The following is a 27,139-nucleotide window of genomic DNA, read 5'->3' as shown; positions in this document are numbered from 1 at the left end:
GGCTCCTTCCTCCCACCGGAATGACTTTTTTTAAGACCACCGCCTAGACAGAGCTGCACAATTTTGGATAAAATGAATCCAATTGATTTAGACATTAAAGGATAAATTCACCTTTGTAACATGTTAGATGTTCCACGCATTTCTAGGGTGGAACATGAAACATGTTCCAACATCTGCAGCCTCACCTCCCTGATTCTCCCCTCCCTGTGACAGCAGATGAGGGATCCTTTCCCCCCGCACCCACTGTCTCATTTTGAAAATAGCACAGACAAGCGGGGTTCCTGTGAATAGATACCTACCTACAAGTATCATCAGCTGGTGCAGCTGATGGCTTGTAGTTCTCAATAAGTGAACCATTGTCCTTCGTGCTCTCAAGTAACTGCCTGCCAAAACAAGGTAGGAGTAGACAGCTATGCTAAAAGCCTGCAGGAGCCAGAGATTGCACCCGCGATCTGCTGATCATGAGTGCAATGCTCTGCAGGCTCCTTAGAAAAAACTGAATGCACACTTTTTGCCTGCAAGACAATGTGCATTTCTTTTTTTTTTTTTAAAGGTGAACTTTTCCTTTAACAAAAACATTAATTACCCTCAGTAGAGTGTCTATCTAGTAGTACCTGCAGGAGATCGAACTGAACGCGACCCTCTGTGTTAAGGACTTTGTTTTCTCGTCTACCCATCTGCTTGGACTGGAAGGAAGAGTCCCGTAGAACAGACTTCATGCTTCTAATTCTTCCAAGAAAAGGAAATGTGTTAACCTGCAACAGACAAAACAGAACATTAAGACTCAAATTTGAACATTAGATTACAATTAAATGAGAAACAGCACAGTGATACACTCATCTGTCCCTGATTGGCAAAGAGTGCTGCTTCTTCCTCTCATATTCCAGCCCTGCTGTACTGAGACTGCAGTAGGCTGATATGACAAGTCATAATTCATGATAAAATAAGTCAAATTCAGGCATTTACACCGCTTTCCTTTAATACTTACAATTAAAGTAGAATTCCTGCCTAACACTAACTAGTGTCAAATATGTCCATTCCCCCCCCTGAGTTAGCTAAGCAGACAAACGCGTTAAAAAAAAAAGTTTATACTTACCTATTTTTAGACCGCTCTAGTCTGGTTACATGATTCAGCACCCCTGTGTCAGTCAGCAGCAGCTGCAGGGCAGAGGGAGCACCAACTACGGCTGGAACATGGGAGAAAGGGAGCACTTTAAACTGATCGGGGCTCCACTGGTTTGTACATTGCAACTGTGAAGACTCTTTCATGATGGGAAGATCAGAGGGATGACCTCCTCAATGTGCTTCTGCTCCTACACTTTTTCACAAGGCGGGGGGTAAACCTATATCAATTTGTATTGCCTTATTGCAGGATTGTCTGCAGGGAGGCATATGACTGCTCTGTGCTATCTGGATCAGAAAATTAAAGTGGATTTCCATCTAAGAATTAAAAAACAACCTTTATTTATATGTGCAATATAACAAACTTTTATATTATGCTTTGTTGAAAGTCTGATTAGAAATGACTGTCTAATCTTGACAGTCAGCAATCCTCCTCACCCTCCCCGACAACGGTACGATGCACCTGTGCAGCCCAAAGCAGCTGCTCACAGGCACTTCCTTGTTACACAGTCAGTGTGTGTATGCACACAGCACATCCCTGACCAATCCGGCCCTCATCACACTATGAACGGAGGGGCATCCTGGCCACATGACAAGGGAATATAAACAAAGAAAAAAAAATGGTACATGTATGGCGATGGCAACATTTTTTTTAATTAAGAAAGAACTTTGATTTCCTAATGATTGTAGGGGAACATGTAAAGGAAACCCTTTCCTTCCACTTTAACTAGATAGATTTATAAATCTATTGGATGGTAAAATTAGACCACACATACATTTAAATTCTTTATTTAGTAATTTTAATATAGGTATAGGAGTATGCCCAGTATCATACGTAGAGGAAAGTTATATCTTAAAAGACAAAACTCCCAATGAGGTTAGCACAAGAACGCTGCCCAGATGCCAAAACTTCATGCACAGGCATGCACTTTGATGATACAAATAAAAAAAACTAGCAGATTACAGGAGAAGCAGGCTGGGGTTCCATCTGACCCTCTGTCCTGGAGAACCAGGACGGTCAGTCCAATTCCCAGCCCTGCAGACGGCGCCTTCATCCGAAGATCCACTAACTAGTGCCGATAAAACAGCTAGCAATGTAAAGAAAAAATGACATCTTTTGAAAATAAATCATAAGAGAAAAAGAGAAAAGGCTGAGACTGTAGCCTCAGCACAGGGAAGCCTATCCACTCCTGAAGCTAGGCAGAAGACAAACTGAAGTGGGATGGCTATTGGAGGGGGGTATTGGACTAGAAGGACAGCCCCCATGGGTGTGACTATGTAGATTTATTGTTCTTTTACAAGTCTTATGCCTAGAAACTCCTGTGAAGATGAAGTCAATACCCCATAAGTGAAGACTGTATGAGTGGGCGGCGACTGTCGGAGGACGCAAGAGAAATTTAATTTTTAACAGTTTTAACAAAAGCATATCGAAACTCAAACACAATTTTATATAATATAGCTTACCATTCATTTAATTTGTTGAATTTGTTTTAGTTTCCCATTTTCACCTAGTGATCTTGCCAGTATCACACTAATTGTCCCAGACGGACAACATTTTCTTGACAATCTATCTAAGGCCAAGCAGAAGCATTGTTGTCACTCTAGGCCAGTGTTTCTCAACTCCAGTCCTCAGGGCACACGAACAGGCCAGATTTGTGGAGATGCAGACTAGAATACTGCAATCACTGAGCAGCAAATGATATCACCTGGGATGTATTTCAGTTTTCTTGCAAACCTGGCCTGTAAGTGTGCCCTGAGGACCGGAGTTGAGAAACATTGCTCTAGGCTACTTCTCTGATTTGAAATATAAGCACCTCCCCCCTTTCTCCTTCTCGGCCATCCTCATGGATGGCGGCAGAGAACAATTTAACTGATAAAAGTGCAGCAAAGGCACACAGCATAGGTGTTTATCAGCAGAACAGAATTCTGGCAGGATCGACACACATTTTTATTGAGCTTTGCAGATAAAAAAAAAAATAAAACCTATCACAATTAAACAGTGTGAATAACAATAGTCTCTCATGTCCATACACATTGTACCAATATCAATACAGTGAGAGTTACAAAGATGGCCCAACAGCATGTGGAGAGAGACAGGATGAAGTCATGTAAAAACATTAGGAACCTGGATCTAAAGATGTTAAAGTAAAAGGCTCTCAACCCATCTATTACACATTTTGTCAAAAGTCTGCGGTTTCTTCCTGAGTTCAAAAGACAATTTGTATAACGAGAGGCTAGCATTTGCCAAACCCTTCAAGTATATAAAAAGAGGGGGGAGCTTCTATTTCACATCTGAAAAAAAATATATTTTTTTAAGAACTTATTGTAAAATCCTTTTCTCTGAAGTCCATTGACAGACGCAGCTCTTATGCTTCTTATACCATAGGGTATGTCCTTCACTGCATAACCCCACACACGCTCTGCCACAAGCCAGTTTCGTAGCAAGCAGTGAAAAAGAAGACACAAACCATTCCCATAACAGAGGGGTGGGCGCTGCATCTGTCAATGGACTTCAGAGCAAAGGATTTTACGGTAAGTTCTTACAAAAAATCCAGTTTTTCTATCGTCCATTGACAGATGCAGCTCTTATGCTTCTTATAATATAGGGACATCCCAAAGCAGTGTAGGCATGGCGGGTGGGAAGAGCGCAACCAAAAAAAAAAAAAAACCGAAGCCCCAGCAGGAAATCTAGGTCCTACTCCTTCACTAGGCAGCAATAAACTGGCTTGTGGCAGAGTGTGTGGGGTTATGCCGTGAAGGACAGCCCCTGTAAGCATGTCAGTGAATTTTTTCCTGCCTAGTTCTACTCCTGTAGGGGGCAGCATAATCCTATGGTATAAGAAGCATAAGAGCTGCGTCTGTCAATGGACGATAGAGAAATAGCTTTTTTGGCAAAAAAAGATGGGTAGTAAACATTTATCATATTTGGAGATAGGGGTCTTTAGAGACTTGACTAGCAGACAGTTTTTAACGTGTACTATATTGGGCAGACCTAGGGCAGAGGAGATAAAGAGTAACCTCGGACAAGAAAGCAAAGACTTAAGGGCAAAATCCATAAGTAATGTAGAAAATATGCAGTAGCCCCGCAGCCCCAGAAGCAGTCTGCAGAAGGTGTAGGCCAAGTCTATGCAATCTGGCTAGGGTAAAGTAGCCATGATGAAATAAGTGGATGCCCCTGTCTCTGGCAGAAACAACCAACTTTTATAGGTGGTTTTGAACTCCAACCATTCTTGTTTGATGAATTGATGATTGTTTGATGAGTTATAGCGTAGTCCATTTAAATTGGGCTTGTGAATATCTAGGTCCTGACTTAGAGATTGCGGGATAGTAGTTGGAGATATGTTTAATGGGACCAGATGTACATAAAAGCTTTTTTCCAAAGGGGTAATCTGTAATGGATTGGAGAAGGATCCAAATTCTCTACAATGCATTTTTATACACTTTACTGCTTTTAATGGTATAAGGAACAAAAAGGAACAAAATAACAGCTCACTGTTAGGGTCTACATACCCTTTTAGCCTTACTCAGCGGAGCAGTGCAAACAGTAGTTAACTACAGTAGAATGAAATCTAAACTGATCAAATTGCTGTAGATCACTGTACTACACACATTACCTAAGAACTAGTTCACACTTGTGTTTGGGGGTGGTAATAACATGCGGGTAAGTCCGTTTTACCTCCCCCCCCAACCGCTCCTCTTATGCTGCAAAAGCAGAAGTCAGGGATGTACATATGCTGTGGTCACAACACTTTGCTTCGCAGCCAACATTAAACCCCCTTGTTGCATTCGGCAGGTACTACTGAGACCCCCCTCAGGTGAATGGGACCGCGCTGGGATGTACACAGTTGTGGTGCGGCGAGTGCGGCATTTAAAGGGGTTAAAACAGGCAGTGAGGAAGCAGCAAACACCTCTGAATAGCAACCCAAGTGTGTATCACTTTTCAGAGAAGAAACAGTCCTTGTTAAATGTAAAACAAGCCCTTACTAATTAAGCAAAGCCACAATACACATTAAAAAAATGGGGTAACTTTACCTTAAGACTCTGTGCTCTGTTGATTAGATATGGCAAGTCAAAATTCTGAATATTGTAGCCAGTTATGATATCAGGATCAATAATGCGCACAAACTCTGCCCAGGCCTGTATAAAGAAAGAAAAAAAATAGGGTATCATACATGGTATTAAAGTAGAATAGGCAAAACTTTCTTTTTATTGGGGATAGAGTAAGTGAGGGCAACCCCTGTCAGATTTTTTTTTCACCATCTGTGTCCCACTGGGGAGATTTCCCTTCACTTCCTGTCCCATAGCCAAACAGGAATTGAGAGGAAATCTCTGCAAATTAAGGAAATTCCTTGGGGACTCACAATTCAACAGAACCAATGTCCCCATTGTAGCCATCTCCACTCTACTCTTACTTTTCTGAAGACAACCAGAGTAATGTATGTTTAAAAAGGCAGGAGAAAAAATCTCAGCAATACATGCACATTTCCCAATGTTTCTTCCCCTCTGAACACCGTGCAAGTACAGAAATGTACTTATTGATTTGCCGGAACACCTTTACTAATCCCAAGAATTGTTGTCCTGCCCAGTTAGCGACACGGAGGAACCCCCTTTTCTCTAAGCTTTCGACTTAAGAGTAAAGGGGGTGCCAAGTAGAACGCTTAAGAAAAGGGGTAAAGGGGGTGACAAGCGGGGCCCTGAAGAGTAATTCACTATACAGTTCGCTTATCAAGTACTTCACTACAGTGGCAAGGTGAAACAGCGGCCTTGCCGCACTCAACATAGCTAGAAGTCCTCAAGTTGTGCATAGTTCATCCAGTTGGAGTATCCCACTCATCCCTTCTACCATCACAAGTTCTAAAAAAACAACAAAAACAAAATCCCCTGAACTGTTTCCTGACTGAGCCAAACAAAGCACTAAGAATCAATAAGTTGTTACTATGGATAACCCAGGGGAATCCGCTTCAAGCAGCTCCCAAGGGAGTAGTGCTACATAAAGTTATTAGATTTTTACTCCAGAAATATACAAGGAGTTTGGCAATTCTAGAGAAATGCTTAAAGTGCTCATAAACCTAAAAAAAAAAAAATAAATAAATCCTGTTCCTGTATAGCAGATTAAACATTACAGTGCTTGTGCTTTCTTATCTGACCCTCTCTAAACTGTAAAATAAATAGCCTGGTTGATCCTGCCTGTTCCTGTGTGCTGACCACGGTATTTAGGGCTGCTGAGCCCTGATTACCGTGGTCAGTTTACGTGCCTTCGTCTTTCGCAGTTCTCCTCTCCCCACTCCTCCCTGCCTGTCAGCTCCTGTGTCTGTGTGAGCCATCTCTGCACCTCCTTTTCTATTAGTAAACGAAAAGTTTAAGAAAGGTCACTGGCAGCCCCTCTATTTTATCCAGCCATAACATACTATGTAAGTGTTTTTTTTTTTTTTTTTATAAAACGATGTCTCTAAATACCTTTTTTTCATATATCTTCAAGCCTACTCCCCTGATCCAGCGGGAGGGGCTGAGCAGCCAGCATGGTGGTCACGTGACCTACCCGGCTGACGTCATAGGGAGATCTCAGCCCCTCCCTCTGTAGCCCTGGATCTGAAGAGGAGATAATCCGGGAGTCACATGACCAGCCTGAATTTGTCTGAAATGTTTTGAGATACCGTTTAAAAAAAATAAATAAATTACACAGTGTGTTATGGCTGCATAAAATAGCTGGCAGTGATTTACATTTTAAAGGTAACAACCACTTTAAATAATAAATTACAATGTAATTAAACCCATTCGATTTTAGTCGACTAAAATGTACTGGAGATTTTAGTCTACTAAAATACGACTAAAATTAAGACAATTTAGAGGGCTAAAATTGAACTAAAACAAAAATGGCATTTTAGTCAAGAGACTACGACTAAAATGAAATCGAAATTTTACATCAAAATTAACATTGCAGTTTGGAAATCATCTTTCACTGATTTAACTTTAGTTAACTGAACATAAAATTGGATGTGATGGGATACTAAATCTGCCCATCATTTCTGCTTTGCTATGGAGGCCACGTACTTTCAACAGATCATCTTCCCTTTCAAAGCAAAGCACTTGAGAGCCAACTATACTAGAGCAGGTGTTCAGAGTGAAAACGTTGCGGATGAAAGGGTCTTTCTCCCCTTGCCTTAGAACCATGTTAGCTATCTGAATAACAGGGTCTTTATCAGGCTCAGGAAACACACCTAGGAAACAAAAAAAGAAAAAAAAAAAATCAGGATTTAAATAGTCACTTTAAGTCAAGGGAAGAACTTGCTGAATAGCTCAATACCTTTCCTCCCTGCACATTCTATATCAAAGCTGAGCACACGAAGAGGGGCAATCTTCTGCCATTCACCCTCAGCAGGGTGACTTTTAAGATCTGCCCAGCTGACATCAACCTCCAGCTGAGCAAGAGACACCTACAGGAAAAACGAATGGAGATTAGAGAACCAATAAATCCAAAAGAGAGGAAACAGAGTATACCCATCTAATGCTCACCTTAATGGTATTGTCCTTAGTCAGATCATCTCCCTGGTTTTCTCTACGAATTCGGTATTTGCCAGCAGGGAGTTCAATCCAGTTACACCCAACAATGTCATTGTCCACCATAAACCTGGAGAAGAGAACGCTTTCCTATAAAAACCTTCAGTTTGAATTTGCCATTAACCACCTTATTCAAATAGGACATATTCTTAAAGCTGAGTTCCAGCCTTTTCTGTGTTTATTAACTACCTCAATACTGGGCACTTAAACCCCCTTCCTTCCCAGACCAATTTTCAGCTTTTAGCGCTGTTGCATTTTGAATGACAATTGCGCGGTCATGCAACACTGTACCTAAACCAAATTTATGTAATTTTTCCCCCACAAATAGAGCTTTCTTTTGGGGGTATTTGATCACCGCCAGGTTTTTTCTTTTTTGGTGCACAAATAAAAAAAGACCGAAAAGTTTGAAAAAAAAAAAAAAAAAAGTTTTTTTGTTTAGGTTATAAAATTTTGTATATAGATACGTTTTTTCCTGCACTGATGAGCACTGATGACGCCACACTGACAGGCACTGATGAGAAGACACTGATGGGGTGGCACTGATAGGGTGGCACTGATATGCAGCACTGATGGGCACTAATAGGTAGCACTGATATGCAGCACTGATGGGCACCGATATGTGGCACTGATAGATAGCACTGATATGCAGCATTGGTGGGCACTGATAGGCAGCGCTGATGGGCACTGATAGGCGGCACTGATAGGTGGCACTGATCGGCACTGATGGGCAGCACTGGTGGGCAATAATGGGCACTGGTGGGCAGCACTGACAGATGGCATTGGTGGGCAGCACTGATAGGGGGGCACCATTGGCAGGATCTCTGAGCCCTGTTTGCCATCCCTGGTGGCCATCCCTGGCGGCTCTAGTGGCACCCCCTCCCCCCAGGTCTGCATTGGTAATCAATCATCTGATTACCAGCACAGACCCCCCCTGTGATCAGTGAGTAATTAGAAATACTCACTGATCCCCCCGGCTGCAGCACCGATCCTCTCCTCTTCTCCTCACTGACAGGATCTGTCAGGAGGATAAGAGATCGAAGCCGTTACAACGGCTGTATTGACATTACATGACAGCTGTGATTGGACACAGCCATCATGTGATCAGGAGGGCCAATCACAGGGCCCTCCTGCCGCATCTTGTTGCTCTGTGTCCTAGGGACACAGGCACATCGAGATCGCGCGGCTGCGCGTGCCCGCGGTGGCGCGATCTCTCTCCTTCTGAAGGACGTTCCGGAACGTCCAATCAATAGGACGAGACTCCCACCCGGCCGTATATGTACAATGGCCCTGGTGGGAGGTGGTTAAAAGTCAGCAGCTACAAAAAAGTGCAGCTGCTGACTTTTAATAAACACACACTCACCTGTCCCACGGTCCAGCGATGCGGCCGCCTGAAGCCTCGCTCTTCTCCCTCTCTGCTCTGCGGCGCCAGCATCACTGGTGTGGGCACCTGGCAGTGACAGCTTGCGGCTTCACAGCCGGGTAGGCACTGCGCATGCGCGAGTTGCGCTACATGCCTTGATTGGCCTGCAATCTTCTGGGACCTCTGACATGTCCCAGAGAATTGCAGGGAGGGAGGGGGAGAGGAGAACTTCCGCTCAGGTCGCCGCAGCGCTCCGAGCGGAAGTGGGAGCGGGTACCTGTCAAACTCAGTACCCACCCCCCCAAAAAAAATGGCATGCCAAATGTGGCATGTCAGGGGTTAGAACTACCTAAAGAAGAAGTTCCACTTTTGGGTGGAACTCCGCTTTAAGTGCAACCAAACAGAATTAATTCTGACTCAGAACAGTACATTGTGAACTTTGATTGGCTGCAATAATGAATCACCATTTTTTTAGTCCAAAATTAATACTATAGCTAGCAACGTTGGAGAACCATTGGGCGATTCCCCATAAAGGTCTGCGAAGCTTTCGTTATTCGATCATTTAAAACCAATACAGGAGGTTGAAGGGCCAAAAGGTGAAACAGAGATCCTGTATTGTGAGCAGCCTAGACTGGATTGTTTTATTTTTATTTTACAGAAGAACCCAAGAAAACAGCATTTACAATGGGTATAGAAAAACGTCACCCCCTTTAACCACTTAAGCCCCAGCCCTATTTCGGACACTTTTTGTTTACAAGTTAAAAGCAGTATTTTTTCCTAGAAAACTACTTAGAACCCCCAAACATTATGTATATTTTTTTAGCAAAGACTCTGGAGAATAAAATGTCGGTCATTGCAAAACTTTTTGTCAAGCGGTATTTGCGCAGCGGTCTTTAAAACGCAATTTTTTTGGAAAAAAATTGAAAAATCACATTTCACTGCATTTAAAAAATACTAAACAGTAAAGTTAGCCCATTTTTTTTGTATATTGTGAAAGATGATGTCACGCCGAGTAAATAGATACCCAACATGTTACGGTTTAAAATTGCGCCCCCCCGTGGGATGGCGACAAACTACGGTCAATAGAGATCTCAATCTGCGACGCCTTAAATTTATTTAACGGTTACCAGTTTAGAGTTAGAGTGTAGCTCTTTTTTTTAATTTATTGCGCACGCTCTGGCGATCGCGGCGATACCTCACATGTGGGGTTTGAACAGCGATTTCATTCGCGGCTCGACTTGCGTACACGTTTTTTTTTTTGTGCGCGAGCTAACGGTGACGGCGAAATTTTTTTTTTTCCTATTTATTTATTTTTTTTTTAAACTTTATTACAGGTTTTTAAAAAAAAAAAAAAATCTGATCACTTTTATTGCTGTCACAAGCAATGTAAACATCCCTTGTGACAGCAATATGTGTGACAGGTACACTTTATGGAGGGATCGAGGGTCTAAAAGACCCTAGACCCCTCCACTACACTTCCATGTATGCAAAACGGCGAAAACTGCGTTTTTGCATACAGCTGTTTTTTAAATTTCCCGCCTTTTGCAGCACAGTAACCCGGAAGTGACGTCATCGGAGCCCCGATCGATGCCGTTTCCGGCATTCATCGGGACTCCATCCAGCCGGCGGAAGTGCCGGCTGGGTGCTCGGGGCTCCCGGTGGGACGGGAGCCCCGGGCAAAGCCACGGAAGGCGGCGGGAGGGGGGGGTACATCCCCTCCCGCCCCCCCCGGGTAACGATCGAGCGGCTCCCGAGCCGCATCGGTCGTTACCGACGGAAAGCCGACCGTCGGCTTCAAACCACGGTACCGGGATGATGCCTCTAACTAGAGGCATCATCCCGGTATAAACCCGCAAAATGTACCGACGTATCGGTACGTTGATATGCGGTAAGTGGTTAAAATAGTCACATTTTGTTGCTATGCAGAATGAAATGAAGACAGACACTGTTTTTGTTTTATCCAGCTGTATTAAATAAATCCAAGTAAAAGATAGCACCGACATGTCAGAAAAATGTTTTAAAAATTCGAAAACAGAATCACTGAGCTAGAAAAATGATCACCCCACTGTATCAGTATTTTGTTGAACCATCTTTTGCTTGATTTACAGCCTTTAGTCTGTTGGGATAGGACTCTACTAACTTTGCATATCTAGACTTTGCACTATTTTCCCACTCTTCTTTGCAGAACTGCTCAAGTTCAGTTAAATTTGATGGTGACCATTTGTGAACAGCCGTCTTCAAGTCATTCCACAGATTTTCAATGGGGTTTAGGTCTGGGCTCTGACTAGGCAATGCAAGGACCTTTTTCTCCTTCAACCACTGTGTGGTAATTTTTGCTGTGTGCTTTGGGTTACTCATGCTGGAAGGTAAGCCTTCTTCACATTGAGAATTTTCTGACAGAGGGCAGCAGATTTTCCTCAAGGATTTGATGGCATTTTGCCCCATGCATTGTTCTTCTATCCTGACAAATGCTCCAGTACTTGCAGCAGAGAAACACCCACATAACATGATATTACCACCTTCATGCTTTGCTGTAGGAACAGTGTTATCTGGACAGTAAGCTGTATTGGATTTCCACTAGACTTAACGATTGGTGTTGAGGCCAAATAATTAAATTTTAGTCTCATTTGACCAGAACACCTTTTTCCACGTGGCCTCAGAATCTTCAAGGTGCATTTTGGTAAAGCTCAGTCATGACTGCATGTGGCCTTTCATGAGGAGTGGCTTTTTTTTCTTGCAACCCTCCTATACAAGCCACATTTGTGAAGAATTTGTGATATTGTCACATGCACACAATGACCACTGTCAAATTCCTGCAACTGCTTCACAGTTGCTGTAGGCCTCCTGGTAGCCTCTGTGACCAGTTTCATCCTGGCTCTTTCATCCAGTTTGGAGCGACATACTGATCTAGGTAGGGACTGTGTTGTACCACATAACTTCCACTGTGCTTCTAGGCATTGATAAAGTCTTTGAAATGCTTTTGTATGCATCTCCTGATTTGTACCTGTCCACAATTTTTATACTGGAGATCTTTTGACAGTGCCTTGCCACCCATAGTTAGTGGTTTGCTTCAGTTGCACCGCCAGGGACTGAAATGCTCCAGGAAAGCACTTTTCATGCTCAACTAATCAAAAATGACCACAGCTGATCACAGTTACATAGTTAGACAGGTTGAAAAAAGACACAAGTCCACCTGGCTTAACCAATCAAGAAAGTTTCAACAGTTGAAAGTCAAATGGCTTTGTGTGCAATTGAGAAGGTGATTATCTACACCTGACTGGAATAACATGTCATTCTTAGGAGGGAGGGGGGTGATAATTTTTCCAACTCCGTGATTATGTTTTTGATTTTTTTTTTCTTCTGACATGTTGGGGTTATATCTTTCACTTGGATGTTAAAAGTTGCACTTTTAAGTAAATACAGCTGGATAAAACAAAAAGTGTGTCTGTCCTCATTTCAGGCTGCAACGCAACAAAATGTGATTATTTTAAGGGGGGTGATCCTTTTCCATACCCACTGTATATCTAAACTGGTTGCTTTACAAATCCCACTGCAGTTCTCTGCATATTATTACAAGCATCCCTGATCGATGCAAAAACAGATCAAACTGGAATTTGTTTATCCCCTACAAGAGTCTCCGCTTCAGACATTAGATGTTGTTAAACATAAATTATTAATATGACCTAGATTGCCAACTGTAAATAATCCCAAACCTAAGATGGCAAAATCCACAACTCCTTTCTTTCATTTCCTTAGATAAAAGCCATAATTCATAGGCCAACTACTAATTATATGAAGATTCTCTGTACCTGAAAACCTGCATGCAGTTCATTTATTGTGGATAGATGCAATGTAAAGTAACCAAAAATAATGCTCCTTTTACTGATCTAACTTTATAGTTCTGAAATTTACTGCACTCCGCACTTCACTGCATTCTCCTGCATTTTGAAAATATTTTATATAATGTGAAAGCAGTTGTACATTATAAAACTAAACGGCTCTTTTCACAAATGTAGGTTGGGAATTTCTTCCGAAACTAGACAGCAATGTATTTAAAAATAATAATTGTTTTCTCCTGAGGCCACATGCCCACAATGCCTTTCTCTAATCCAAACAGAAAAGGCAGTCCTGTGGGATCAGTCTGCTACCATGAATTGCGCCTTGTCAATACCTAAAATAAAAAACATGTTCTTCTTACCTGCTCTGTGCAATGGTATTGCACAGAGAGGCCCCAAACCTTCTCTTCTGGGGTCCCCTGCTGGCTTTCTCTACACCTCCTCTTCTGTGTCTGCCCCATACCAAGCAGCTTGCTATGGGGGCAGGCATGCTGGCTTGCTCCCGAGCCAGACTGTGTGCTTCCAAAGAAGCAGACAGGCACAGCGCTGGATTGAGTGAGGATTCAGGTAAGTAATTGGGAGGGGGTTGAGGTAGTGGGAGCAATACTGCCACTGGGAAATTTTTTATCTTAATGCAGGGAATACATTAACCAGTTCCAGACCGCCCACCGCATATATACTGCTGCAGGGCGGCCCAGCTGCGCAAGAAATCATGTACAGGAACATAATGCTTGCCCGCGGGTAGGGCGAGTGCACCCACCCGCCATCCCTGCAGAAATCTGATTCTGTTCAGAAACAATCATTGACCTGGTTATCGGTTTTTATCAATGGAAGCATCTCCTGTGCCTATTTAATGTAAACACAGGCACAAGAAATTATATCCCGATTGCTAGCCCACAGATTATGCAGCACCCTATAACGGATCCCGAATTGAAGACCTTTCTGGGCCTATCCCTCAGCATGGGCATTATTAAAAGGAGTGAGTTGCGGTCATTTTGGTCCACTGACCCAATTCATCACATGCCCGCGTTCTCTGCTGCCATAGCCAGGGCTAGATATAAGAAAATATTGCGGTTCATGCACTACAACAATGAATTCGGTCATCCTCGGGGTGACCCTGAATATGACAAAATGTGGCCCCCTGTAAACCACTTCAAGCAAAAATTTGCAGCCTTGTTTATCCCCCAACAAGATGTCTGTGTTGACGAGTCCCCGATTACGCTTTCTGGCCTCCTTGCTTTCAAACAGTTTCTCTCCAGCAAGCATGCCAGATATGGGGTCAAGATGTATAAGCTCTGTGACAGGGCAAAAGGCTATACATGTAGTTTCCTGGTTTACGAGGGAAAAGACAGCAGCTTGGAATCCCCCCCCCCCCAACTGCCCAGACTACATAGGGAGCAGCGGCAAGATGGTTTGGGACTTGGTGTCACCCTTATTCGGAAAGGGGTACCATTTATACGTGGACAACTTCTATACAAGCGTGCCAGTTTAGACACATCTTTCAATTAGAAATTGGCGCAAATGGCACAGTGCGATCTAATCACCGGGGCTTCCCCCAACGGCTTGTAAATGCCCCAGTTAGTCAGGGGGAGAGAGCTTGCTTGAGGTGCAATGAATTGCTTGCAGAGAGGTGGAAGGACAAACGGAACGTTTTTGTTCTGTCTTCCATTCACGCAGATACAGCAGTCTAAATTTCAACAGTGACTGGTGTTGTTGAGAAGTACCTCTGTGCCCATGACTACACCCGTAAAATAGAAGGGGTGGACTTCAATGACCAGATGATGGGGCTGTACTTAGCTTCCCGTAAGGCCAGATGCTGGTACAAAAAAGTGTCTGTATATTTATTCTCATTGGCTCTTTTCAATGCTTATGTGCTATACAAAGCGTCAGGAAGAAGTAGATCCTCTCTAAAATTCCAGGAAGAGATCATCACAGTCCCTCTGTGTCCCTCCCCTTCTGGCTTACCTGGTCTCTGCATTGGTGACGGTTTCCAACGCTACCACACACTAATGAAGTATTAGAATATGGTACAGCTCGGCACAGTCTAGGGCACACTTTTACACCGGGTCTCGAAAGATGTTAGATGGCTATAACATTTTGAAAGACTCACACCAAGTAATATATGATTTCCAAACTCGATGGTAAACCTTCCGAGAAGTAGATTTCCTAGCTTTTAAAACAGAGTAGGAATTACCGAATCCGACAACCCCCTATCCTTCAATACCTGGCCTTCAATAGCCAGGCCGTTAGTGCCAGCGACTGTAAAGCAGGATGGAAGATCGGTCCTTGAGACAGAAGATCTTCCCTGAAAGGAAGCCGCCATGGGGCATTGGCTACAAGTCTTACCAGGCCCACGCACCAGGGCTGACGAGGCCAGTCTGGGGCCACCAGAACCACTGAAATCTCTTCTGCCTCGATTTTGCCCAGAAGTCTTGGCAGAAGTTGCAGGGGAGGGAAGGCATAAAATCAGACAATACCGGCCCCAAGGGGCCACCAGAGCATCTGCCAGAGGATCCCTAGACCTTGCAACAAACCTCAGAACCTTCCGGTTAAGGCGAGAGGCTAGCAGGTCCACATCGGGGGTCCCTCACCGGAGACACAGCTGTTGAAACACTTCCGGGTAAAGGAACCATTCGCCCAGGCACAGTGCCTGTCGACTGAAGCAGTCCGCCTGTCAATTTTCCACCCCTGGAATGTGCACAGCAGAGAAGGCAGGAACAAGGTGTTCTGCCAACTTTAGAATGCCAGCCACTTCTTTGGCCGCTAGGGCACTTTTGGAGCCCCTTTGGTGATTGATATATGCCACAGCCATGGCATTGTCTGATTGAATCCTTACCGGACACCCTGCAGACGATCCGTCCACTCGGACAGGCAAAGTCTTATCACTCGAATTTCCAGGATGTTGATCTGCAGACTGGACTCCTCCCGAGACCAGAAACCTTGCCTTGGGCTGATTCCCAGGACACCTCCCAACCTGGACAGGCTGGCATCTGTGGTAACCACTGCCCAGAACAGGGGGAGAAAAGACTTGCCTTGTCAAAGTGCCAGGGAGTGGAGCCACGAAAGCAGCGATCCTCTTGCACCCTGACCCAACAGGATCAGATTGTCCAGGGACTGTGGAATATTGTCCCATTTTGGATAGAATCTCCTTTTGCAGAAGTCTGGTATGGAACTGCCTCGAAGGTGGAAACCATCAGGCCCAGCACCTGCATGCAAGTTCTGAGAGATAACTGGTGATTGGACAACGGGAGCCAAATCGCATGCTGACATTTCAAGAGTTTTGTTTCTGGGAGAAATACCCGGGCTGAGGCTGAATCCAGAGTCAGCCCCAGGACGTCCAACTTGTTGGAGGGGGTCAAGACTGACTTTTGAAAATTCAGAGTTCACACTGTGATGTCCAGATCCTTCTTCAGGACAGACGATGATTCCGCCCTCAGAAGAAAATCGTCCAGGTACCCCAGTACCGTAATCCGGTGAACACTCGAGGAGCTGAGCGAGACCAAAGGGTAACATCACAAATTGATAATGCTCCTCGCCTATGGCAAAATGAAGAAAACGCTGATGCCCAATATAGACTGGAATATGAAGGTGAGCGTCCATGATATCAATGGGAGGCCAGAAAGTCCCCTTGATGAAGGGAAGCCACAACTACTCCATTCTAAATTTCTGAACCCTGCAAAAAGAGGTTCAGGGTATTGAGATCCAGGATTGGGCTAACCTTCTCCTCCTTCCTGGGGACCATAAAGAGGTTTGAATAAAACCCCTGGAAATGTTCAGACTCTGGAACTGGTACTATGACACCTTGTGACAACAAATTCTGCACCGCTCCCAGAAGGCCTTGAAGCCAATCCGAGGACAGACGCAGATTGGAAGGGAAGAACCTTGCCGGGGGCAAGGATCGAAACTGGATCTTGTAACCGAACCGAATCAACTCGAGTACCCATTTGTCTTGGACGAACGAGGTCTATGGGTATGGAAATAAACAAAGACGTCCCCCCCACCCCTAGTAGGGGTAAGGGCATCCCTTTGGGCAGAGGAGGGGGTTATCCGCGAGATCAGAGGAGTCGGTCTTAGACTTACCACCCCAGGGTTTCTTGGAAACCCCCTGTGATGGAGCGGGAGGATTTAGAACCCTTGTCCTGCAACCCCGTGGGACAAAAGGGCCGCTTGTGAGTCGAAAAGACAGGGCCACGTTTGTGGCGAGGCTCTGTTTTTAGTAACCTGCGGAAGCATCGTGTGCATCCTTCTTGAAGTGTTCCACTCGCAAGCCAGCCCCCAGTGGGGTTATGTCGTGGCCGACCTAGCGCGGAGCTGAGGTCTGCATGCGCTCGCTGGCCAGACTGGGATGACCGTATGGAGCTAGGATATCCAGTGTGTCACCCAGTCCGGCAGTTGATTGTAGTTCTAAAAGGAAGACTTGATTGTAGAAGAAAAAAAACTAAGGAAAAAAAGAGTTCAGTTCCATTTAAAAAAGGGAGAAAATGACAAGACCAGAGATCCCAGCAGGGAGCTAGGTCCTTACTCCTTACTCCTGACTAGGCAGAAAAGACTGAGATCCTACAGCAGGAACTAGTAGTATACTACCTGGGACTGCCCTATAGGGGTAATTAAGCTTTGTTAACCCTTTTCCGCCTAATGTCCATCTGCTAGGAAGAGCAGCATAACCCATCTGTCAAAGAACATATGAAGCTGTGTCCGTCAATAAATGAAAGAGAAAATACTTTTTTCATGTGAACAAAGTGTCAAAAAGGGCTTGGTCTTCAAGTGGTAAGAAGAGTGGGTGATATGTGGCATAAACTTCTAAATATTTGGCCTAAAATGCCTGGTTTTTGGAAAGTAGACACCCCAAGCTATTTGCTGAGAGGTATGTTGAGTCGGAATATATTATAAAGTTTTTTTCTTTTTTTACACAAAGTTGTCACAATGATATATTGCTTACACATGCCATGGGTATATGTGGAATTACACCACAAAATACATTCTGCTGTTTCTCCTGAGTACACCTTTTGGGAACATAGCTGCGTACAGGATCCCGAAAACCGATCACCACCTTCAGGCTTTCTAAGGACATAAATTGCTCGTTTTACTTTCTCACTACCTAAAAAGAAAAAGGAATTTCTTTTTTCCATTTTTTAATTTTCAAAACTTTGTGACAAAAAGGGAGATCTGAAAAATACTCAATATGCCTCTCAGCAAATAGCTGTGAGTGTCTACTTTCAAAAGAGGGGTCATTTGAAGGGGTTTTGTGCTATCTTGGCCTTTCATGGCCTCCTAAACTGTGATATGTAGTGAGGAGTGAAATCAACAATTTTCACCCTTAGAAAGCCTAAAGGCAGCAATTGGTCCTCGGGGTCCTGTACGCAGCTAGACTGCCAAAAAGTCTCACATGTGGTATCTCTGTACTCAGGAGAAGCAGAGGAATGTATTTTGGGATGTAATTTCACATATACCCATGGCATGTGTGAGTATTATATCATTTCAGTGATAACTTTGTGTAAACTTTTTTTTTTTTGTAATTTTTCAAGCACTTACATAGTTTGTGAGGTTGAAAAAAGATATCAGTCCATCCAGTTCAACCTATGATAAGTGTGTGTTTGTTGTTAACCATACATTGTATAGCCCCTTATTTTGTGGTCTTTAACCACTTTACCACCGGAGGATTTTGCTGTCTCACGTCCAGGCCACTTTTTGCAATTCGGCGCTGTGCGACTAACTGACAATTGCGCGGTCGTGCGACGCCGTACCCAAACGAAATTTACGTCTTTTTTTTCCCACAAACAGAGCTTTCTTTTGGTGGTATTTGATCACCTGTGCGCTTTTTACTTTTTGTGCTATAAACAAAAAAAGAGCGTTTATTTTGAAAAAATAATATTGTTAACATTTTTTTTATATGAAATTCCCCCCAAAAAAATGTAAAAATCAAATTTTTTTAAAATTTTTGGCCAATTTGTTTTCTGCCACCTATGTTTGGTAAAAAAAATCACGATAAGCGTATTTTGATTGGTTTGTGCAAAAGTTATTGCGTTTACTAACTACGGGAAAGATTTCTGTCATTTTTGGTGTTTTTTTTTTTTTAACGCGTAATGGCGGTGATCTGCGATTTTCTTTGCGGGACTTCGACATTGCGGCGGACAGATCGGACCCTTGACTGACATTTTTGACACTTTTGGGGGCACCAGTGACATTACTGCAGTAATCAGTGCTATACATATGCACCGTTACTGTAAAAATGACACTGGCAGTGAAGGGGTTAATTTTATTAGAGAGGGAGGGGTTAATGTATGCCTGGTGCTTACTGACGTGTGGGGGGGGAGGTGACTGAGTGACAGAAGAACAGATCGGATGTTCAGCTATGCTGAAAACTCCGATCTGTCAGTCCCTGTCACTTAGGAGATCCGCCGGCTCTGTTTACACAGGCGGGCGGATCTCCTCACTCGATTCCCCGACGATCGGGGCAGAGCAGCGGCGATCGCCGCCGCTCCTCCCCTGGCCTCACTCCTGCTGTGAATGAAAACAGCGGGAGCGCGCCTCCGGCGGCGCGCGAGCACCGCCTACAGGGGGAGGAGTCCAGTGACGTAGGTCTACGTCGCTGGACGATAACGAACCACTTTGCCGCAGTACGCTCAATGTGAGCGGTCGGCAAGTGGTTAAGGTGCCCATCTAATAGTTTTTTTGAAGCTATCGATGCTCCCTGCTGATACTACTGCTTGTGGAAGAGAATTCCACATCCTTACTGCTCTGACAGTAAAGAACCCCTTACGTATTTTAAGGTTAAACCGTTTTTCCTCTCTGAAAAGTGTGTTCCTTATGCTAGGGTCATCACCAGTACAGCATTTGTACATTGATATCATATCCCCCTCAAGCGTCTCTTCTCCAGAGAGAAGAAGTTCAATGCTTGTAGTCTTTCCTCATAGCTGATGTCCTCCATTCCTCTAGTTATTTTTGTTGCCCTTCTCTGGACTCTCTCCAGTTCCAGAACATCCTTCCTGAGGACCGGTACCCAGAACTGGACAGCATACTCCAGATGTGGCCGGACCAGAGTCTTGTAGAGTGGGAGAATAATCTCTTTATTTCTGGAGTGAATCCCCTTTTTTATACATGCCAGTATTTTGTTGGCTTTGCTTGCAGCGGCTTGGCATTGCATGCCACTGTCAAGCCTGTTGTCCACTAGGACTCCCAGGTCCTTTTCCATCTTAGATTTACCCAGAGGTTCCCCCCCCCCCCCTAGTGAGTAGCTTGCTTTCGTGTTTCTGACGCCCAAGTGCATAACTTTGCATTTTTCAACATTAAACCTCATCTGCCATGTAGTTGCCCACCCCATTAATTTGTTCAGGTCTGCTTGTAAAGTTTCCGCATCCTGCATCGAAGATATTGGCCTGCTTAGTTTAGTATCCTCCACAAATGCCAAGATTGTGCTGGATATCCCCTCCTCTAGGTCGTTTATGAATTAAACAGAATTGGTCCCAGGACAGAACCTTGGGGGACCCCACTTTCCACACCTGCCCAATCTGAGTACTCTCCATTTATCACCACCCTCTGGACTCTCCCCTGGAGCAAGTTCTCTATCCAGGTACTCACCCTATATGGTCCATACCTATGTACCTTAGTTTGTACAGTAAGCGTTTGTGGGGAACAGTGTCAAATGCCTTCGCAAAGTCCAGATACACCACATCTACAGGCTTTCCTTTGTCTAGATGGCAACTCACCTCATCGTAGAAGGTTATTAGATTGGTCTGGCAAAGAACGACTTTTCATGAATCAATGCTGATTACTACTAATAATACCGTTCTCATTACTAAAGTCTTGTATGTGGTCCCTTAACATCCCCTCCAAAATCTTGCAGACTACTGATGTTAGGCTGACAGGCCTATAGTTACCCGGGATATATCTCGGCCCTTTTTTAAATATTGGTACCACGTTGGCTTTTTTCCAATCAGCTGGCACCATACCCACCTGTACACTATCCTTAAAGAGCAAGAATAATGGTCTGGCTATCACCTGGCTGAGCTCTTTAGGAACCCTCGGGTGCAAGCCATCCGGTCCTGGTGATTTATGTTAAGTTTCTCTAGTTTAGTTCCAAGTTTATCTTCTGTTAACCATGGGGGTACTTCCTGAGGTGTATTATTTAATTTAGCATTACAAGCTGGGTTAGTGTAGCCCCCCCCCCCCCCAATTCTTTTGTGAAGAAAAAAAAATGAAATATTTAATGGGTGCCTCATAGCAAATTCCTTGGGGGTGTCTACTTTCCAAAAAGGGGTAATTGGGGGGGGGGGGGGTTTGTACTGCCCTGCCATTTTAGCACCTCAAGAAATGAGATAGGCAGTTAAACTAAAAGCTGCGTAAATTCAAGTAAATGTACCATAGTTTGTAGACGCTATAACGTTTGCGCAAACCAATAAATATATGCTTATTGTATTATTTTTTTACCCAAGACATGTGGCTAAATACATTTTGGCCTAAATGTATGACAAAAATGTAGTATATTAAAATGTTTTTTTTATAACAAAGTAGAATTTTTTTTTTTAAACTTTGTGGTCTTTTGTTGTTTATATTGTAAAAAAATAGAAATCTCAGTGGTGAACAAATACCACCAAAAGAAAGCTCTATTTGTGGGGGGGAAATAGGATGCAAATTTTGTTTATGTATAGCGTTGCATGACCGCGCAATTACCAGTTAAAGCAGCACAGTGCCAAATTGCAAAAAGTGCTCTGGTCAGGAAGGGGGTAAAAGCTTCCGGAGCTGAAGTGGTTAAAGTACAAAATGTTATGATTTTTTTTTCCTTTATAAGATTTTTTTTTTGCATTTTAAAAATAACACAAAACAAAACAACCTCTTGTGGCAACTTGCAACTGCCAAATAAGATCCAGAGGGCATCTCACACAGTGGAAAAAACAATCGTGCAGAACAGTGGTCCATTTGATCAGTGTAAGGATAAAAATATAAAAAAATACAGTCAACATATTTTTCACACGCAAAACAGGACTTTCTCAAAAAAAAAAAAAATGTCCCCTATGACCACCAGTTAGCAATAAATAAAAAGATATATCAACCCAGTTGGTTTGTGTTTTTACTATAGGCAGCACCAACAAATACAGATTACTGACGGATGGGTTGCTAAATTAAAAAAAAAAAAAAAAAAAACAAAATGGACAGCTACAAGGCAAAATAAGTGCATACATTTTTTATACATATAGAATATATGCAATCATGAGATACAAATACAAGCATCAATTCATTGCTGATTGAAATTTATCCAAATCCCCCTAGATTGGAAAGATAAGAGGATACATACTTATGACATCGCTAATGGGGAGTACCTGATTTCAAAGTCAATGTTGGCTTCGTAGGCCTGGTAGCAATGCATTGGGAAGGTCCCAAACCGCAAACCCTGTTCTAAAAGACGTTTAGCCGGTGCAATTAGGCGTGGAAGAGCCATGGTGATCTTCAGAAAAGGCATACTCCGCTTCCCGTGGTATCCATACATGTCTGTAATGAAACCAAACATACGGTCATTATTCCATTCCATTCTTTATTTCCAAGATATGAAGCTATCATCTGCTCATTTATTTTATTAAAAGTGGAACTAGGTGTTCTGCACAGTGTGTAATATGTATATTTTTTTTTTTTTTTTATTACATACACACTCACACAGAGGAAAAAAAAAAATTATTTGATCCCATGCTGATTTTGCAAGCTTGCCCTAACAAAGAAATGAAGGGTCTATAATTTTTTTTATAGGTGTATTTTAAATGATAGAGACGAGAATATCAACCAAAAATCCAGAAAAAAAAAACACTATACAAAATGTTAAAAAACTGAGTTGCAGTTCAGTGAGTAAAATAAGTATTTGATCTCCAAGCAAATAATGACTTTGTACTTGGTGGAGAAACCCTTGTTGGCAAGCACAGAGGTAAGACGTTTCTTGCAGTTGGTTACCAGGTTTGTACACATTTCAGGAGGGATTTTGGTCCACTCTTCTTTACGGATCTACTCTAAATCATTAACCACTTGCCGACCAGTCACTGGGACTGTACTGCGCCAAAGTGGCTCGATTCTGTCCAGCGAAGTAGACCTACGTCGCTGGACTCCTCCCCCTGTAGGCGGCGTGCTCCCGCTGTTTTCAGTCACAGCGGGAGTCGGGAGAGGGGAGGAGCGGCGGCGATCGCCGCTGCTCTTCCCCGATCATCGGGGAATCGAGTTTGGAGATCCGCCCGCTTGTGTCAACAGAGCGGGCGGATCTCCCAAGTGACAAACAGTGACAGATTGCAGTGTTCAGCTTAGCTGAACATGCAATCTGTCCCTGTGTCACCCAGTCACCTCCCCCCACCCCTCCCTCTCCAATAAAATTAACACCTTCCCTGCCAGTGTCATTTTTACAGTAACAGTGCATATACAGTGGGTACGGAAAGTATTCAGACCCCCTTAAATTTTTCACTCTTTGTTATATTGCAGCCATTTGCTAAAATCATTTAAGTTCATTCTTCTTCCTCATGAATGTACACATAGCACCCCATACTGACAGAAAAACACAGAATTGTTGACATTGTTGCAGATTTATTAAAAAAGAAAAACTGAAATATCACATGGTCCTAAGTATTCAGACCCTTTGCTCAGTATTTAGTAGAAGCCCCCTTTTGATCTAATACAGCCAGGAGTCTTTTTGGGAAAGATGCAACAAGTCTTTCACGCCTGGATTTGGGGATCCTCTGCCATTCCTCCTTGCAGATCCTCTCCAGTTCTGTCAGGTTGGATGGTAAAGGTTGGTGGACAGCCATTTTTAGGTCTCTCCAGAGATGCTCAATTGGGTTTAAGTCAGGGCTCTGGCTGGGCCATTCAAGAACAGTCACGGAGTTGTTGTGAAGCCACTCCTTCGTTATTTTAGCTGTGTGCTTAGGGTCATTGTCTTGTTGGAAGGTAAACCTTCGGCACAGTCTGAGGTCCAGAGCACTCTGGAGAAGGTTTTTGTCCAGGATATCCCTGTACTTGGCCGCATTCATCTTTCCCTCGATTGCAACCAGTCGTCCTGTCCCTGCAGCTGAAAAACACCCCCACAGCATGATGCTGCCACCACCATGCTTCACTGTTGGGACTGTATTGGACAGGTGATGAGCAGTGCCTGGTTTTCTCCACACATACCGCTTAGAATTAAGGCCAAAAAGTTCTATTTTGGTCTCATCAGACCACAGAATCTTATTTCTCACCATCTTGGAGTCCTTCAGGTGTTTTTTAGCAAACTCCATGCGGGCTTTCATGTATCTTACACTGAGGAGAGGCTTCCGTCGGGCCACTCTGCCATAAAGCCCCGACTGGTGGAGGGCTGCAGTGATGGTTGACTTTCTACAACTTTCTCCCATCTCCTGACTGCATCTCTGGAGCTCAGCCACAGTGATCTTTGGGTTCTTCTTTACCTCTCTCACCAAGGCTCTTCTCCCCCGATAGCTCAGTTTGGCCGGACAGCCAGCTCTAGGAAGGGTTCTGGTCGTCCCAAACGTCTTCCATTTGAGGATTATGGAGGCCACTGCGCTCTTAGGAACCTTAAGTGCAGCAGAAATCTTTTTGTAACCTTGGCCAGATCTGTGCCTTGCCACAATTCTGTCTCTGAGCTCTTCAGGCAGTTCCTTTGACCTCATGATTCTCATTTGCTCTGACATGCATTGTGATCTGGAAGGTCTTATATAGACAGGTGTGTGGCTTTCCTAATCAAGTCCAATCAGTATAATCAAACACAGCTGGACTCAAATAAAGGTGTAGAACCATCTCAAGGATGATCAGAAGAAATGGAAAGCACCTGAGGTAAATATATGAGTGTCACAGCAAAGGGTCTGAATACTTAGGACCATGTGATATTTCAGTTTTTCTTTTTTTTTTAAATCTGCAACAATGTCAACAATTCTGTGTTTTTCTGTCAGTATGGGGTGCTATGTGTACATTCATGAGGAAGAAGAATGAACTTAAATGATTTTAGCAAATGGCTGCAATATAACAAAGAGTGAAAAATTTAAGGGGGTCTGAATACTTTCCGTACCCACTGTATATAGCACTGATTACTGTAGAAATGTCACTGGTACCCCCAAAAGTGTCAAAAATGTCAGTCAAGGGTCCGATCGGTCCGCCGCAATGTCACAGTCCCGCAAAAAAAAAAAATAATAAATAAAAATCGCAGATCGCCGCCATTACGCGTTTAAAAAAAAAAAAAAAAATGACAGAAATCTTTCCCTTAGTTAGTAAACACAATAACTTTTGCGCAAACCAATCAAAATACGCTTATTGTGATTTTTTTTACCAAACATAGGTAGCAGAAAACAAATTGGCCAAAAATGTAAAACAATTTTGATTTTTACATTTTTTGGGGGGGATTTCATATAAAAAAAATGTTAAAAATATTGTTATTTTTTCAAAATAAACGCATTTTTTTGTTTATAGCGCAAAAAGTAAAAATCGCACAGGTGATCAAATACCACCAAAAGAAAGCTCTGTTTGTGGGAAAAAAAGGACGTAAATTTTGTTTGGGTACGGTGTCGCACGACCACGCAATTGTCAGTTAAAGTCGCACAGCGCCGAATCGCAAACAGTGGCCTGGACGTAAGACAACAAAATCCTCTGGTGGTAAAGTGGTTAAGGTATATTGGCTGTCGCTTGGCAGCTTGAACTTTCAGCTCCCTCCATAAATTTTCTCTTTTCGGCCTGTACCTTTGACAGAGGAAAAGCCCCAAAGTATGATGTTTCCGCCTCAGTGCCTGACTGTAGGGATAGTGTTCTTAGGGTCATAGTAAGCATTTTTCTTCCTCCAAACATGGTAAGTCAAGTTAATGCCAAAGAGCTGAATTTTGGTATCGTCTGACCGCAGCACTTTCTCCCAATCCTGCTCTGAATCAAGATTGAGCTCTTAGGCAATTAACTCAACCCGCCATGTTTGGAGGAAGAAAAATACTGACTATGAACCTAAGAACACAATCCCTACAGCCAAACACGAAGGTGGAAACATTATGCTTAGGGGGTGTTTCTCTGCTAAAAGGTACAGGCCAAAGTTGTTGCATAGAGGGGAGGGGCCAATGGACAGGGCCATGTGTTGTAAAATCTTGGATGAAAACCTTCTTCCCTCAGCCAAAACACTGAAGATGGGTGGTGGATGGGTCTTCCAGCAGTACAATGACCCAAAACATACTGCCAAGACAATAAAGCAGTGGCTCAAGAAGCACATTAAAAGGTCATGGAGTGGCCTAACCAGTCTCCGGACATTAATCCTATAGTAAATTTATGGAGGAAGCTGAAACTTCGTGTTGCCAAGCGACAGCTAAGAAACCTTAAGGATTTAGAGAAGATCTGTAAAGAGTGGACCAAAATCCCTTCTGAGATGTGTGCAAACCTGGTAACCAACTACAAGAAATGCCTTACCATCTCTGCTTGCTAACAAGGGTTTCTCCACCAATTACTAAGTCATGTTTTGCTTGGGGATCAAACACTTATTTTACTTACTGAACTGCAACTCAATTTATAACATTTGTTTCATTCTTCTTGATTTTTGGTTGATAATCGGTCTCTATCCATTAAAATACACCTATGATATAAAAAATATATAGACCCTTCTTTGTAATTGTAAGTGGGCAAACTTACAAAATCTGCAGAGGATCAAATGATTCATTTTCCCACTGTATGGTCCTTGGACCCTTTCCTGCAACAGTCTGGGATTAATACAGAGTATAGTGTAATAGCTGATGCATTTCACGGGTCCCACCTTTTCCTAGGAGCCTCAGGCTCAAGGGTCCAAAACTTGTATTCAGCCTGGGTTCACACTGCTGCGGTGCGAGACATCACATGTAATTCGCAAAGAAACCGCAGCACATTCCTGTGTGAATTTTTATGGCTCCAATCGCACTGCATTCGCACCAGACTGGTACAGGACCTTTTTTTTGTCTGCACCAGAACCAGATCGCATGGGTGTTGCGCTATCTTTTGCATATTGATTGCGCAATCGGAACACATGCACAGATTGCAATTTAGAGCTCTCTCGTTTTCCCGCTTACTTCCATTTGATTTTTTTTTCATTTTACCAAAACGATTGTGCACTGCTCTAGGTACACTACAAATCTCATAGTCCATCTCGGGAGTGACCAAGAGAGGGTAGCTCCAGAACTACAAACATACTGTGGAACCATGGAGAACAAATGTAGCCACACTGTAATAGAAAGTTAGATCATAGCAGCAAAAAAAAAAAAAAATAATAATCTGGAGTTTTAAAGAAGGCTGAGAGCCTTAGAAGATA

General features: G+C 43.3%; 1 protein-coding gene across 1 annotated transcript in view; it reads right to left on the bottom strand.

Annotated features, from left to right (window-relative positions):
- The window catches only part of POLD1 (DNA polymerase delta 1, catalytic subunit), a 388,959-nt gene that overhangs the window by 298,194 nt on the left and 63,626 nt on the right, over positions 1 to 27,139 (bottom strand). Inside the window, exons 6-11 of the mRNA XM_082274252.1 lie at positions 22,194 to 22,362; positions 7,636 to 7,750; positions 7,427 to 7,556; positions 7,174 to 7,340; positions 5,155 to 5,259; positions 615 to 755 (exon numbers count right to left, since the gene is read on the bottom strand). Coding sequence (XP_082130378.1) covers positions 615 to 755; positions 5,155 to 5,259; positions 7,174 to 7,340; positions 7,427 to 7,556; positions 7,636 to 7,750; positions 22,194 to 22,362 — 827 coding nt within the window. The remainder of the gene's footprint in view (positions 1 to 614; positions 756 to 5,154; positions 5,260 to 7,173; positions 7,341 to 7,426; positions 7,557 to 7,635; positions 7,751 to 22,193; positions 22,363 to 27,139) is intronic.

Source organism: Pelophylax lessonae (genome assembly GCF_965119305.1).
Source record: "Pelophylax lessonae genome assembly, chromosome: 12".
NCBI classification, from domain to species: domain Eukaryota; kingdom Metazoa; phylum Chordata; class Amphibia; order Anura; family Ranidae; genus Pelophylax; species Pelophylax lessonae.
The sequence above is the reverse complement of the archived record's forward strand: the minus strand, read 5'-3'. Positions and strand labels throughout refer to the sequence as shown.